Source organism: Panthera onca, chromosome A2 (genome assembly GCF_046562875.1).
Source record: "Panthera onca isolate mPanOnc1 chromosome A2, mPanOnc1 haplotype 2, whole genome shotgun sequence".
Classification (NCBI taxonomy): Eukaryota; Metazoa; Chordata; class Mammalia; order Carnivora; family Felidae; genus Panthera; species Panthera onca.
The window spans coordinates 146,201,221-146,218,234 of NC_138340.1; the positions used below are offsets into that span (position 1 = coordinate 146,201,221).

The 17,014-nt window shown below is 41.7% G+C and overlaps 1 protein-coding gene across 3 annotated transcripts in view; it reads right to left on the bottom strand.

Annotated features, from left to right (window-relative positions):
- CEP41 (centrosomal protein 41) overlaps positions 1-17,014 on the bottom strand; it is a 46,504-nt gene that overhangs the window by 21,129 nt on the left and 8,361 nt on the right. For 2 of the 3 annotated variants that reach the window (XM_060633128.3, XM_060633127.3), the window contains exon 2: positions 11,291-11,354. The exons of the other annotated variant lie outside the window; for it this stretch is intronic. In XM_060633128.3, the coding sequence (XP_060489111.1) occupies positions 11,291-11,354 (64 nt within the window). The remainder of the gene's footprint in view (positions 1-11,290; positions 11,355-17,014) is intronic. 3 annotated transcript variants of the gene reach the window in all.

A 17,014-nucleotide genomic window follows, 5' to 3' on the forward strand; every position in this document is an offset into this window, starting at 1 on the left:
TGACAGACATTCATTCTGTCCAAGGAGAGGGGGGAAAAAAGAAAATGGAGGATGTCTGCATTGGTTCAGCTGGAGGAAGACCCGGGGATGGCCGACTCATCGAGGCAAAAGGAAAAAAAAAGAAAATCCTTCAAAACGATGGTAGAAAGTACGAGATCTAGTATTTTACCCTCCTTCATACACTGCTTGTATCTTAACTACACAGCTTATCTTACTGGGTCTAATTGCATCTGAAAGCAGGTTTCTGACTACCTCTTAAAAAGGCTAGAAGTGAGTCAATTCCATAATTGGCTTATTTATAAATGCAGCTTTGTTTTATACAAGGGGAGTCTAAAAGACTATCGGCAAACCAGTTCTTTTTTAACTGAAATTACACGTTGCTGCCAGATAAATTTTCCTAGACAAGACTTTGATTAAAAAAAAAAAAAAAACAAAAATGTCAGCGGCTCCCCGCTGCTTCGTGACTGAAGTTTAAACTCCTTGCTCCAGAGCTGAAGGCGCCGACGTCTCACCTGCCTCTTCAATCTTGCCTTAATTACTAAACTTGACAAAGTCTGCGTTGGTCTTCTGTTCTCTAACAGGTCATCTTGTCCATGTAATCATAATAGCTCACCCAGCTGGAAGTGACCTTTCCCTTCTCTGAACTTCTCCAGCACTCAGCTCCCCACTCACAAGGCATTTATCATCGCGCCGCCTTATTTGTGTGCAAGCCTTATCTACCTTCTGATACGGAGAGCCAAAGGCTGTTTACACTCGCGCGCGCGCGCGCGCGCACACACACACACACACACAGAATCTCTATCTCTTCCGCTGTCTAGCACGAAAGGCACTCGGAATCACTGGCTAAGTGAAATTTACTATGAAGACGTACTGTCTGAAGAATCCTTATAATAAATTCTTTTACAACACAAATAATCACATCCCAATTTGGCTTGGGTTTTTGTACACCTGATTTGCTTTAAGCTCTGCACGACCTGATCTATTACCAACCCATGTATGTACGACCTGTGTGACATCCATATGGTTTCAAGACTCAGGTAGCCTCGAAATGCTTAAGGTGGTATTTAGCTTCTACTTAGCTTATAAACCCAACTCTATCGATAGTGTTACGCAAAGACAGAGTACAATCGATAAACTGGGTGACTCGTTCATTAGACTTTTTCCCTTTGTTTCCTTATTATTTAATAACATTATTTGTACTGAGCCAGTACGAAAAGCAAGTGATTTTGAGCAGCAGTAATCTAAAGTGGGCAAGATTTATAAGGCACGAACTCAGTTGCTAAGAGACAACTCCATTGCTTTATTTTTCTTCAATATTTCCCTCCTCTCCGGAGAAGTTCTTTTGGCTCAGAAGGAGCAGAAAGCGTGAAAAGAGGCACAGTGGTCCTTTGTTAATCTCAGTAAGTTATATGAGTGTATAGTGCTTTCTGCTTTGTAAGAGGCTTTCACATATATTTCTTCCTTTGACATAAAAAAAAGGACAGAATTAAATACCAAATAAAAATGAAGAGTACCCAGTCTGTAATGAGTTTGAGTGCTTAAGACCAAGGCTATTAGCAAATATTCAGGAAAAGTAAAGACTAAAGAAGAAAACAGGAAACGACTAGCTTGTGGGGAGAGAACAAGAGTAATGTGAGTTTACAAAAAAATTAACAACAAGGCTAGGAAAGACTAAGTGGAGGAAATCTAGAGAATTTTAGGAAACTGAAGACATTTCAAATATGAGACTGCATCTAGACTGAAATGAGGGGATAAACGCAGGCGACAAAAGAGTGTGGGACACTGACAAAGGGAGAGCCCTGTGGTTTGGCAAGTGTCCCTGAATCGGCCTGCAGTGCTGCAGAACGGAAACCCACAGAGGGTGCTTGAGAATACACAAGAGCCCTGCGGTGGAGACTGAACAAAACGCCGTCAGGGATCTCATCGGAAGCGTAATCCATTCATGGCACAGTCTGGCAATGCTGGGGAGCGGGTAAGACACACCCAGGCACCTATGGAACAAAAGAAATATTTGAAGTTCAAAACAGTTCTGCTATGTCCAGCCATGGCTATACATCAGTGTTTGGGTTTAGAGGAGAAGTGGAGTCAGAAGCATAGAAATCAAAAATAATCTTTACCCAGGAGGAAGAGAGCAGTCTTTGAAGAACTCGGGAGGTGATGTGGGTGAAGACTGGAGATACCACGCAATTCTTGATTTCTTGTGATTAACTCTGAATTGCTCACTGTTTGGTAAGAAAAGATTAAAGACCCATCTATTTAGCCTAGAAGTGAGGAATGTTCACTCATACCTGTGCCTATTTCTACTGCTGTGACTGCGGAGCTTAAAAACCTACCACTCGGGCTGTAAGGTTATTCTTGGGCTCCCTTAACCAGGACTCCTCACCCTTCGCACCTCTTGGCACCCATACAAGTGGTAACATTTGAATAGAATGCTGGCAGAGACGCTGGCTGTCCCAGGCCGATGGCTACCCAGAGAGCTAAAGGGACACAGATCGTGGCACGTAATAGGCCACGGCACATCAGGTGGATACTTTCTCTGAATACACAGGGAGGTGAGTCATAAAAATGCACAGAAAAACATGAAAATAAAATCCTCCCCTGAAATTGACTTTAAAATAATTTCTAAATTTGAAACAACAAAAAAATCGAACACTAGAATAAGATTTCTCTCCCACACTGACTTTAAAATACTTTTGAGTTTTAAGCAACGAAGTACACTTTGGCCCTTCCAAAAGCTATTATAAAACTGGTTTGGGAGACTTCTGCCTCCAGGAAGATGAGTAGGTGTACTTTTCTCTACTCCCCCAGCTAAGCACAACAAAAATACTAGACCACTCAATAGATGGGAGGAAGTATTGGCAAATCATACTTCTGATAAGGGCCTAGTACCCAGAAGACAACAAAGAACTCTTGTAACACAACGATTAAAAAAAAAAAAAATTAAAAACCGGGCCAACGATTTGAACAGATAGTCCTCTATGGGAGACACACAAATGCCGGTAAGCACATAAAAAGGTGCTCCACATCATTAGTCATTAGAAAAATGCAAATCAAAACCACAATGCGATACCCCTTCACATCCGCAAAGATGACTATAATCAAAATGACGGACAGTAACAAGCATCGTCGAGGACGTGGAGAAAATAGAGCCCTCCTACATCACTAGTGGGAATGCAAAGTGGTGCAGCTGCTTTGGAAAACGGTTTGGCAGTTCCTCAGAAAATTAAACACAGAGTTACCACGTACGGTCATCCGTGACTCCTAGGTATAGAACCAAGAGAATTAAAAACATATGTTCACGCAAAAATTTGCACAATAATGTGTATAGCCGCGTTATGGCCAAAAAGTATAAACAATCCACGTGTCCCTCAACTGATGACTGGCTAACCAAAACGGGGAAGATCTATACAACAGAATATTATTTGGCGGTAAAAAAGACCGAAGTGTTGATAGATGTTGCACCAGAGATGGACCTCGAAAACATCATGCTGAGTGAAGCCAGACACAAAAGGCCACATATTACGGGATTCCATTTATATGAAATGCTCAGAATAGACAAACTCGTAGCTACAGAAAGTAGGTCAGTGGTCACCAGGGACTGGAAAAAGTAAGGAATGAGAAGTGATTGCTATTGGATATGGGCTTTCTTTTGGGGGTGACAAAAATGTCCTGCAATTAGACAGTGATGATGGTGTCACAACCTTGTGAATGTACTAAAAACCTCTGAATTGCTTAAAAGGTTAAAAGGGTGAATTTTATGGTATGCAAATTATACTTCAATTTAAGAAAATAACATATCAGTGCGCCTGGGTGCCTCAGTCGGTTAAGCATCTGACTTTTGATTTCAGCTCAGCTCATGATCTCCCGGTTGTGAGAGGGAGCCCCGGGTCAGGCTCTCCACTCAGTGTGGAGCCCGCTTAAGATTCTCTCTCTCCCGCTCCCTCTGCCCTTCCCCTGCTCTAAAAAAAAGTTAAAAAAAAAAAAGAAAAGAACGTATCAATTATAAAAAAGATTGAATAAAAAAAAAAAAAAAACCCCAAACCCTGGACATTATGTATAAAATATAAGAGAAGACTGATTGGTTGGAAAGAGGAAGGCAGACTGGCTAGAGACCTCGGGACCCAAGAACGGCATAATGGTTGAGTTACTTAGCTTTTTGTTTTGTCTGTCTGCCTGGCTGTCTGTCTGCTTGCCTCATATATCTTAGACTTAGAGCTAAAGAAGGCAGCAATCCAGAAGCACCAATGGACAGACAAGAAAAAAAGAATCCCCATCAAAGCCTGCTGTCCCCGCCCAAAGGACTGGGAAAGGGGCAGCCCAGCAAGCCGGAAAACTGTCAGACAGTAACTGCTTTTACTCCAGCCAAACAACACCCTCACCTGGCAGCAAAGGTCAAGTGGGGAGCCTTGATTTCCATCCTTGCTGGGCTATGATGTGGTGCCATCAAAGCACGGAAAGAGGATCGAGAAGGTGGGGATGAAAGAGTGCTCAAAGATACAATGGCTGAAGACTCCTCAGATCTGACAAGAGACGTAAACCTATAGATGTACCTAGGAGCCAAGTGAATGCCAAACAGAACAACCCAAAGAAACCCACATCACGATACATCATAATCAAACTTTTGAAAACCAAAGAAAAAAGAATCGTGAGAGCAGCAAGAGAAAAAATGGGTATCTTTACCTATATAAGAAAAACAGTTCAAATGACAGCAGATTTCTCATCAGAAATCATGGCAGCCAGAAGGAAGCGGCACAATATTTTCCAAGTGCTGAAGGAAAGGAATTGTCGACCCAGGCTCCCACACCCAGAGAAAATACTTTCCTTCAGGAATGAAAGGGAACCAAGACATTGGGCAGATGAAGGAAAACTAAGAGCGTTTGTCACCGAAAGACTTGCCCTAAAGAATAGCTAAAGAAAGTTCTCTAATCGGAAAGCAAAAGTAAAAGAAGGAACCTGGGAATTTCAGGAAAGAAGAAAGAATACAGAAAGCAAAAGTATGGGTATATACATTTTTTTGTCAAGTGCCTATGGGATATACACCAAGATAGACCATATCTTGAGTAATAAAATGGACAACGATGCGTTAAAAAAAGAAATCAAAACATACAGAGCGTGTCCTCCAACCACAAGGGAATCAAACTGGAAATCAAAATAACAAGAAAATCTCCAAACACTTGTAAACGAAACAACACACTTCTAAATAATCCATGAATCAAAAAAGGAAGTCTCAAAGGAAATGAAAAGGTACACTGAACTGAATGATAATAAAAATACAACATATCAAAATTTGCGTGACAAGGCTAAAGCAGTGCTGAGAAATTCATAGCACGAACTATGTGTATTAAAAAAAAGAGGAAAAGTCTTAAGTCAATAAGTTAAGCTCCCACCTCAAGAATCTAGAAACAGAAGAATCTAGAAACGCAAAGCAGGACAGAATAATAAATATGAGAGCGAAAATCAATGGAATTGGAAACAGAAAAAATAGGGAAAACTGATGAAACCAAGAGTTTGTTCTTTGAAAGGATCAGTAAAATGGACAAATGTATAGCAAAGAAAAAAGGGGGCAGATGCAAATTAGCAGTATCAGGAACAAAACGGGGGCTGGCACTTCAAGAATCAGCAGGATAATAAGGGCAGATGACAAACAGTCCTGCTCACGTAAATATGAAAATTCGGATGAAATGTACTAAATTCTCAAAAAACACAAACTAGCACAACTCACTCAATAGGAAACAAATAATTTGAATATTCTCCGTAACTATGAAATAAATTGAATTCAAAATTTAAAAACTGTCAGAAATCTCCTGGTTCAGATGGTTTTACTAGAGAATTCTACCAAATGCTTAAGAAAGGATGAACACCAATTAACCAACTGTAAAAATTAACACCAAGGTTTTGTTTTGTTTTCGATTCAATCTTTTTCCTAATGGGTATGTTATTTCCTTAAATTGAGGTGCCATGTACATACAATAAAAGGCCACCCTTTTAAAGCATGTAATTCATAATACATAATCTCTTCCAGAAAACAGAACAAGTGGAAATACTTCCCAACATTTTATGATGCTGATGTTATGCTGATGTTTATGATGCTACTAACACTAGACAAAGACAGGAGAGCTTGGGTGGCTTAGTCGGTTAAGTGTCCCACTTTGGCTCAGGTAATGATTTCACGGTCCAGGAGTTCGAGCCCTGCGTTGGGCTCTGTGATGACAGCTCAGAGCCTAGAGCCTGTTTCTGGATTCTGTGTCTCCCTCTCTCTCTGCCCCTCCCCTTCTTGCACTCTCTCACTCTCTCTCTCTCTCTCAAAAATAAATAAACGTTAAAAAAAAAAAAAAGAAAAATAAAAAACTAGGCAAAGACAGTTCCCCCCCAATAGAATTACAAACTAATGTACCTCATTAATATAGACACAAAAATCTTTAACAAAATAATAAAGAGAACTGAGCAACATGTAACAAGAATTATACACCCTGACTAAGTGAGGTTTAGTCCACAGATGCAGCAATAATACAATATTTGCAAATCAAGGTAATCCATGCTATTAACAAGCTAAAGACAAAATCATATGACTCTATCAATTGATGTGGTAAAACCATTTGATGAAATTCAAATCATACATGATGGAAAATTCTCACAAAAATAGGAATAGGAGGAAACTTCCTCAGACAAATATATGGCTCACACTGTACCTGATGATGAAAGACTGAATGCTTTCCCCCTAAGATCAGGAAAAAGACAAGGATGTTCACTCTTAACATTCTTATTTGACATAATTCTGGAAGTCCTAGCCAGTGCAATAAAGCAATAACAGGAAATAAAAGACATGTACAGACTGGCAAGGAGAAATAAAACTATTCTTTTTTTGTAGATGGCATCATCATCTACATAGGAAAGCCCAAGGAATCTACCAAAAGACCCCAAACAAACAAACAAAACTCCTTTTGTACCTAGTAAGTGAATTTAGCAAAGTCCCAGGATTCAAGAGAAACATACAAAAATTAGCTGTATTTCTGTATGTTAGCAATGAACACAGTAACACCAAAATTAGAAATACAATACCATTTACAACTGCTCAAAAAAAAAAAAAAAAAGAATACTTAGGTGTAAATCTAACAAAACCTGCACAGGACCCTTATGCTGAAAACTACAGTATTGATGAAAGAAACCAAAGAAGATCTAAATAAATGGAGAGACATATAATAGTCCCCCTTTATCCTCAGGGGATATGTTCCAAGACCCCTCCCCTCAGTGGACACCAGGAACCATATATAGGTACTGAACCCTATATATACACTATGTTTTTCTATACATACATACCTATTATAAAGTTTAATTTATAAATTAGGCACAGTAAGAATTTAACAACAATAACTAATAATAAAAGAGAACGATTATAATACATACTATGATAGAAGTTATGTGAAAATGGTCTCTCTCTGTTTCTCAAAATAGCTTATATCCTTGGGCGCCTGGGTGGCTCAGTCGGTTACGTGCCCCACTTCTGCTCAGGTCACGATCTCAAGTTTGCGAGTTTGAGCCCCCCGTCGGGCTCTGCGCTGACAGCTCGGAGCCTGGAGCCTGCTTCAGATTCTGTGTCTCCCCATCTCAATTCCTCTCCCCAACTTGTCCTCTCTCTCTCTCTCTCCCTCTCTCTCTCAAAAATAAAAGAAACAAAAAGAAATATCTTCTACCCTTCTTCTTGTGATGACGTGAGATAATACAATGCATGATGAGAAGAAGTGAGGTGAATGACACAGGGGCTGCGACGTGGCATGAAACTACTATTGACCTTCTAAGATACGTCAGGAAGAGGAACACCTGCTTCCGGACCGCGGATGACTCTGGGTAACCGACACGGTGGGAAATGAGATCTCAGAGAAGTGGGGGGACCACCGTCCCCTAGTAATGGGTTGGCAGACTCAACATAGCAAAGGTGTCCATTCATCCTAAATTGATATACAGGTTTAACGCAACTCCTATCAAAGTCAGAGCAATGCTTTTTTGTACATGTAGATGAGATTATTCTAACACGTACACGGGGAGGCAAAGGAATTAGAATAGCTAAAATAATTTGTAAAGAAAAATAACGTGGGGGCAATCGGTCTAACCAATTTTAAGCATCAAATTTACCATAGGGCTACAGTAACCAAGACTGAGATACTGGCAGAGGGACAGACACATAGGTCAGTGGCACAGAATAAAGAACCCCAAAATAGATCCGCGTAAATAGGCCAAACTGGCTTCTGATAAAGGTGAACATACAATTCAATGGAGGAAAGGCAGCCTTTTAACAAATGGTGCTAGAGCAGCTGGACATCCATCCATAAGCAAAAAGTTAATCCTTATCTAAGTTGCACATCTTATGTAGAAATTACCTCAAGGTGAATCACGGACTTAACTGTAAAACCTAAAACTATAAAACTTTTAGGAAAAAAGCACGATAGAAAAATCTCTGGGATCCGGTCTCGGTAAAGAGTTCTTCGATTTGACAGCAAAAGCAGGATGCAAAACAGGAGACACCGATAAACTGGACTTCGCCACAATTACAAACTTCTGCCCGTCAGAAGGCCCTGTAAGGAGAATGGAAAGGCAAACTACAGACTGGAAGAAAATATGTGCCATCCATCCAACAAAAGGCCTGGTCGCTAGAATGCACGAGGAATATTCAACACTCAAGTTAAAAAGCAAACAATCCACTCAGAACACAGGCAAAGGACATGAACAGATATTTCACCGAAGAAGACACACAGATGGCAAGTGCAAATCAAAACCGCAATGAGACACCGCTGCTCGTCTATCAGAATGGCTAAAATTAAAAATGGCAACACCACCAAATGCGGGCGAGGATGTGGAGAAACTGGAGCATTCAGTCATCGCTGGTAAGAATGTAAAACGGGGTAGCTCTTCTGGAAAACGGTTTGGCAGTTTCTTAGAGACCTGCAAACGCAACTATCATCCGACCCAGGAGTTGCGCCTGTGGGCATTTATCCCAGAGAAACGAAGACTTAAATTCACCAAAAAAAATCAAGACATGGATGTTTATAGCACCCTTATTTGTAACAGTCAAAAAGCTGGAAACAGTCCAGATGTCCCTCAACAGATAAATGGTTAAACTGTGGCACATCCATACCAGGGAATACTACTCAGTAATAAAAAGGTATAAACCAATAAATGCAGCAACTGGAATGAATCTCCAGAGAATTATGCTGCGTGCAAAGCCAATTAAACAAAAAAAGTTGCATATTGTATGATTCCATATATATGGCATTTGTGAAATGACAAAAACTATAGAAATGGAGAACAGATCTGTGGTTATCAGGGGTTAAGGAGGGACTGAGGGTAGAAAGTGGGTGGCGATGTCTTTAAAAGGGCAACAAGAGGGACCCTCGTGGTGAAGGAAATGTTCGGTATAGTTTCCGTAAGATGTTACTATGGGAAACTGGGTTAAGGGTACATGGAATCTCTGTATTATTTCTTAAAATTCCATCTGAATCCATAATCGCTTCAAAATAAAAGGTTTAATTAGCAAAAACACTAGTTTAAAAACCCGACGATATGAAAGGACACAGGCAATTACTATGTATTATAAAAAGCAGACTTGAGTCTCTCAGTTTCAAAAAAAATTGAAATTACTATCACGTACTACTATTAGGTCAAATTTTGCTTATGACTTGGGGAGTTGAAGGGAAAGAAATGGGTTTTCATTTCTGTCAATTTCCAGGAGAAAAAAAACGCGAAGATACAGACAAATCTGTGTATCTGAGGTAAACCTCAGGTCTTAACACTTTTAATTTTAAGAAGGGTCCAAAAGAAATGCATTCTTTTATAGCTGTCTTTGAAATATTGTTTGGACTCCTCAGAAAAAATATGGCGTCCTTCACAGGATAGCTTATTCCAGAAGGGTGGGTCACAGCTGTAGTTAAAGGGGAGACAGGAAGACACGGAGGAGTTGAAGGCATTCGTGGTAGAAGGAATGAGGCTGGGGGGGGGGGGGGGGGAGGTGGGACAGCTGGCCTAAGGGACAGCGGCCAGGACTTCACACCAGATCCCCTGGTGTGCCATTGACTTCCTCACCCTGCATTCCAATCCTAGTTCTGTCTCCTGTATTGAACATCAAGCAAATCACATCATCTCTGTGCCTCAATTTCAAGCAAATCACATCATCTCCGTGCCTCAATTTCAAGCAAATCACATCACCTCCGTGCCTCAATTTCAAACAAATCACATCATCTCCGTGCCTCAATTTCCTCCTCCTCAAAAATGGAGCTAAAAGTTTCTACCTCCTGTCAAACAGGATATTTGCAAGGATAAGTATCTGTACAGCCTGGAAATGTTTGAAAGAAAGGTCCCAAGAAATAGTATCTGCAAATGTGGTTCATTTAGAACATTCAACTGAAAGTCTATTTTATATGGGGAAACCTGCATAATGGAAGACAGTAATTTTGAAGGAGACTGGTGAAAGGGAAAGACAAAATGAATGAGCTTTAAACCCAGTCGGTAGCTCATCCGTATTTCCTCAGTTGTCCTCAGGTTACTGATGGCAAATTCAGCACTGCCCAAGCCATGTGGTGCCCCAATCCACCAGCAAAACCATCTTACTAGAACGGATTGTCCATAGCAGACGTTAAAGGATTGGAAAACGAAACAATTAAGAAACCAAAATCTCACAAGACTGCAAATCCACTAGGGACCTAAGCAGTGGTCTGCATCGTGGCACTGAAAAATGTTAAGAGCATGGAAATAAGCAGCGATGCGACTCTTCATTTCATTTTACCTGAAGCACTAATTGAATTTTGCCCGGTATTCTAGTGACTCACTCAAGTCTGTCTGCCTGCACTTGAATCTAAGCTCTCTGATTGCAAAAGTCACAAGTCGCACTCATCTATGTCCCACAGTCCATAACTTTGCGTGTGGTCGGCGCTCAGCGACTACTGAATTGAACACATGCTCACAAATATTATCTCCCACTCCTAGCTTGAAGGAATATACTTAAGTTGTTCCAAAGCAGAGGCCGACCCCCTGGTATTTAGCTTCAGCCTTGTTAACTTATCGAACAACGTTCTTTATCAGTTTCTCAATTTATCATAAGCTAAGGTCTGTAAGTGGAAATTTTTACTGATGATCTGGGGGGGAAAAAAAAGGTTTTAAAGAGAAATTCTGAGCCCAGAAGGACATGGGGCAGGACAATGAGAAACTTTGCGCTTTGACTGATATCGGGCGTAACAGCCTGCTTCTTATCAATAATTATCGGATTTTTAAAAAAAGTTTTAATTTTCTAGTATTTACTCACCAGTATCCAGTCTTGACTTGATATGCTGATACCTTGGGTTTTGTGGTATTCTTTTGGTTAGATACTAAAAAATAAGAAAATTCACAAATTAATCAGGTCAGTGTAAAAATAAGGGTGACAAAGGTGGGAAAGAGTCAGATACTTAAAAAACAGAACAGGTGATAAAATTTCATCAAATTTAATGATTTTTTAAACATTTATTTATTTATTTTGAGAGAGAGAGAAACAGGAGGGGCAGAGAGAGAGAGAGAGAGAGAGAGAGAGAGAGAGAGAATCCCAAGTAGAGTCCGCACCGTCAGCCCAGAGCCCAATGTGGGGCTCGAACTCATGAACTGTGAGATTGTGACCCAAGCCGAACCAAGATACGATGCTTAACCGACTGAGCCACCCAGGCACCCCAAATTTTATCAAATTTAAAGAAGGAAAGAGCCCTAGAGGTCCAACTGTCCATCCAATCTAGGACTCTTCGCCACAGCATTTCCATAGGTGAGAATGGTTATCTTGTTTCCGTCAAAATATTTTCATTTTTTGTCAAAATAATCTCATGGCACTATATAATTAGGAAGAAAAAAAAAACAAAACTCGTAAAAATTATTTCTGACATTGAGCCCAAACTAGTCTCCCTTTAGTTCCATCCAGTCCACTGTCACAACCCTGAACGAGACACCCTCCACCCCCGCCTCAAGAGATCTGTTCAAATAACTAAAGGCAGCTCTCTGGTCCTTCTTTTTTAGTTTTACTCTTGGTATGATGAGGCCATCTCCTCTGGACACCCTTTAGATTTTTCTCCACATCTCCCCTAAAAAGTAGCTTTTGGACCCAGACCTGAGCACGGCGCCCAGATGCTACTAGGCCGGGACCCTGTTTGGCAGTCCTCCCCTGCTGCTTGCCTGGAGTCTGACGCTCCACCGGTGGCATTGCGATGGCATCTGCTCTCGGGGCCACTGAGGCTCATCATGGGCCCAGGGTAAGTTTGTGGTCATCAGAGAATGCCTAGGTCAGGTCTCCCTTGTCCTGTACTCTGGGAGGGACCTCTAAATCCAAGCACAAGACCTTTACCCATATTAAGTTTCACTGGCATTTGCGAGAGCCATCCAAGTGAGGGAAGGCTAGTGAATCGACATTTCAAGATCTAGATTTCTTGGGACGCCTGGGTGGCTCGGTAGGTAAAGCATCTGACTCTTGGTTTCGCTCAGGTCCTGATCTCACAGATTGTGGGTTCGGGCCCCACATCAGGCTCTGTGCTGACAGCATGGAGCCTGCTTGGGATTCTCTCCCTCTCCCTCTCTCTGCACCTCCCCTGCTCGCTTGCTCGCTCTCTCTCAAAATAAATAAATAGACATAAAAAAAAAAAAAAGATCTCGCTTTCTCGCTCAGGCTTTTTTCTGGTCTACAAGTATGAAAATCGTTATGTTCAGTCACAGGTAGCTGTGGAATATGAAATTAAAACTGTTCAATACGTTTCTGGCTTCATCTTCTGCCACTCTCACACCTGACTCTATGTTAGTGTTGCCCGAGTGTTCCCTTAATGTGCTGCACTCCCTCAGATCCTCAGGCTTAGAAAATGTCTGCCTAGAATGCCTTTCCTCGACTTGTCCTTGGGCAAAACCTTACTTCCTCTGTAAGGTGTCCAAGGGGGAATTGGGCATTTCCTCTCCCAGGCTCCCAGAGTACCCTGTACCATTGTTCACACCCCACCCTTCTCTATCTGCCCTTGGAGGCAGGGACAAAGACGTACTCATATCTGTGTACACCCAGGACCTAGTACGTGGTAGGCACATTTATTGAGATGCAGTCAACAAATGAATATCTAGAATGCAACGTATATTACAGTAACTACCTGGTTCCTTGGAAGGGAACACCAAACTTTATTATTATTTCTTGAGATTATTTTTATGTATTTATTTTTTTTAAGTAATCTCTACACCCAGTGTGGGGCTTGAACTCATGATCCCAAGATTAAGAGTTGTGTGCTTTATTGACCAAAGGAAAAAAAAAATCAGGTGGAGAACTAAAATTTAAAACCCCCATCATATGCTCTTGAAAACACAGTTAACTACAGCATGTCCTGTTGGCCAGAGTTTTGGATTTCAGAGACTAGGAAGAATTTCTAAGAACTGGGGGCACCCACAGAGAATTATCAACTTCTAATTTTGCCAAGAATGGTCTTTTATTGTTATTAAAAAAAACTCATGACATTGTCTCTGGTTTTCATTTCACTCTAGGGAAGTAAAACCTTTGTCCTGAATGCTTAGCATTGGGCCTCAGATGTGTGTGTGGAACCCCAAAGCTTTTTCATCCTTAGAGAAAGCCTGGAGAGCCCCCGTTTCCATCTGACCAGTAATCTACTGTCTTTAAGACAAACTGACTCTAACACCAATTCCAACTCCGGAATTCCTAGATGAAGACGGAGAAGATTCTTAAGCGAGAGAAGGGAAATATTTAAAGACTAAAAGGGGGAACTTTAGGGCAAGATATCCCAGAAGAAGACAATATCATAGCAAAACAAAATGAAACATCAAAAAAAAAAAAAAACAAAAAAAAAAACCCCAAAAACCAGGGAAAACATGTGTCTGGTAAATTGAGTCAAGAAAGGCTAATAGTAGAATTCAGTTATCTTAGGCTAAGGGATTTTGTTTTCATTTTTTTCTGTACTCTGTATTTTTATAATTTCTATATGCTACCTCCTGTTTTTACTTTTGTTTTGTTTTGTTTTCTGCTAGTTTCCTAGCAAAGTGTCTTTTGAAAAACTCCAGGCTAGTCTCTGCTGAACCAAGGGGATTTGTCCATACCTAAGCCAACATAGCTAAGAAGTGAGGGTGTCTCTGGGGACCAGGTGTGGTGGCAGCAGAATGATGGGGGGGGGGGGGAGTGTGGACAGCTGCAGTCGCTGGGCCCCTCCCGCCCCCAGTTTTCCCTTACATAGACTAATGAGAAATCCATATGCTGCAATAGAAAAATGTAGTGTCTCTTTTCCATTTTCCCAATTTAGTCCAACTTCTCGTTCCTGGCTTTCGAGTGCCAACCACAACGCAAAACTCTAAGGAGACCATCACAGACTTTATGGAACTTTCATACTTTTTTCCTTAAAATTCTTGTTTTGGGGGTGACTGTTTCTTGACCTACTGACCAACTGGCTTTTTTTTTTTTTTTTTCAATTACATAAACAGGATGGAATGGTGGAAAGTGAAAGAGCTGAGAGAAGTTCTTTCAAGAAGGACTATTCATTCATTCATTCATTCATTCATTCATTCAACAAAGCCTTATTGAGCACCAACCCTTCAGCAGACATTTACTGGGTGTCTACTAGGAGTGAGCCGCCATGCTAAGCACACAGAGCCCTCCAGCTCTCAGTGGTGCTGGGAAGAAAGACAAGTGAACAAAGACAAGTGACCAAAAGAGTCAAGAACTGTGTCCTGAGCCATGACTTCCAGGCTGAAATCTGAGGGCTAAGAAAATGAGTCAAGCTAAAGGAGTGGTAGGTGGAAGGTAGGGTTTCTGGCAACTGGTAGACCTGGAGCATAGGGGGCAACATGGGGTCAGATGAGACTGAAGAAGCGGGTGGGGGGGGGGGGGTGGCGTTCATAAAGGGCCTTGTATCCACCCATGCTAAGGAACCTGGATTTTTTTCCCTGTAGATGACTATCCTTAAATGGGCAATTTTGCTGCCCCCCTGCTCCCGGGGACAACAGTCAATGTCTGAACACCTTTTAGGTGGGTGGTGGCTGTGGTGGGGAGGCTACCGGTATCCAGTGAGTAGAAGCCAGAGATGCTGCGAAACACCCTACAATGACAGTCCCCCACAGCAAAGAATTAGCTGGCCCAAAATGTCAATAGTGCTAAAGTTGAGAAACCTTAGTGTAGACGATTGGGGAGTTACTAAAGAAAGTAAGAAGAAGTGATGGGCTTATGTTTCCATTTTAGAAAGCTCATTCTGGCAGCATTCTGGAGAGCTAATAGGATCATAGTCAAAGATGGGGGCACAAAGATCAATTAAGAGGTAGGTGTGCTAAGAAGATCTATGATGCTAAGCAAGTGGCAGTAGAGATGAGGAAGAGGAGACAGCCTCAAGATGTAAAATCAGTAAGATGGAAAACTGACTGGTATAACAGGGTGAGGACAGTGTTACCATTCTCCAAAAAAGGGAATTAAGGAGGAAGCACACATTGAAAAACATGAGGTTTCTCATGTTGAGGCATGTTCAGTGTGACGTATCTGTGGGTTATCCAAGACGGAAATGGTGAGCTGGCTATTTGGGTCTGGAGATCAGGAGATCTGGGGTTGCAGAAAGAAGGTTTGGTGATTGTCAGCATAAAGGCAGCAGGGGAAGCCATAGGAATGGACAAAATCACCATCAGGGACCGTTTGAGATGAAACAGCCCAGCACTTAAGGTCTGGTAGAGAAAAGCACCATGTTTGAGACTCACGAGAGGCCAGAAGAAAGTGGGTCATGAAAATTAAAGAAGAGTTTCAGGAAGAAGGGAGTGGTCAACAGTGATCGATGCTGTCAAGTCCAAGAACAAGAGGTCAAACATGAACAAGTGAGCAAGAATGAAGGCCAAGTAAGAGAATAACAAAGTAAATTTGGATTGAACAAACCAGAACGTTGTTGCCCTGGTGGAAGAGGTTACAGTAAATTGACAGAAGCAGAAGAAAAACAGCAGGTTGTATGAGACGGGGAGGGAGGAAAACACAGGATAGTAGCCAGATGGCTTTTTTTTCCCCCTTGAGAGTTGCTAAGGGATAAGTTTTTCTTGTTGATTTGTTTTGTTTTGGAAGAAAGGAGAGATTTGAGGATGTTTAGAGGCTAGATAATAGAAGTTGGAAATGGAGCAAGAAGGTATGGAAATGAGGGAGTGGCAGAGGATGAGGCCCGGAGCCCAGGCAGAAGGCTCAGCTCTGGATACTGGCTATGTATTCAAGATAAAGATACCAGATAGGCGATCACAATGAAGTTCCTCGGGAGGAGGGAGGAAGCTAAGAAAGTTCATGTTTGTGATATGATCAGGGCTCTTGGAGAGCAATCAAAAATGTCAAAGACTCTTTGAGGGCTTACATCTCTAGAAAGGACCAAAGATAATGTCCTCCCCGTGTGGCCATGCCTCCCCAGCTACTTCACTTCCACTCTGCTTTCAAGACCCAGCACAAACATGTCTTCCAAGAAGATTCCTCTGAAGGTCTCAGTCAGATGGACATCTATTCCCTACCTGGACTGTCATGGCTCTTTGTACTAATCATGATTACTCCTTGCTTCCGGCACTTGGGACATGGCTCTACCTTCCAGATCTCTGCACCTGCTGTGAGGCCTCGCACCAGCAAGAGCAGTCAGGACTGCCTAATGGATGGAGATGGTTCTCACACCTGAGCAACACACAGCATGCGTGTCAGCACCACACGACGGCCCTGGGAGTCTGAGGCAAAGGGAGCACTCACACACGGCTGGGGGATGTGGGAGACTTTGCGGGAGAAATGGCACCAGAGCTGTGTCTCAAGGGTTGAACTTCTATGGATACGATGAGAGAGGAAACAGGTGGAAAAAGCATTCTGAGTGGAGGCAATTCTAATAGCAAAGCCACTTTAAAAGCAAGTGTAAAGAACAGCATGTTTTCGATTTGCGAAAGAAGGTACAACAACCGTAATGAAGGTAGCCGATGCTAACATTTATTGAACACTTAACCATGTTGTCAGGCACTCGACTAAGCATTTTACCTACATTATCTCATT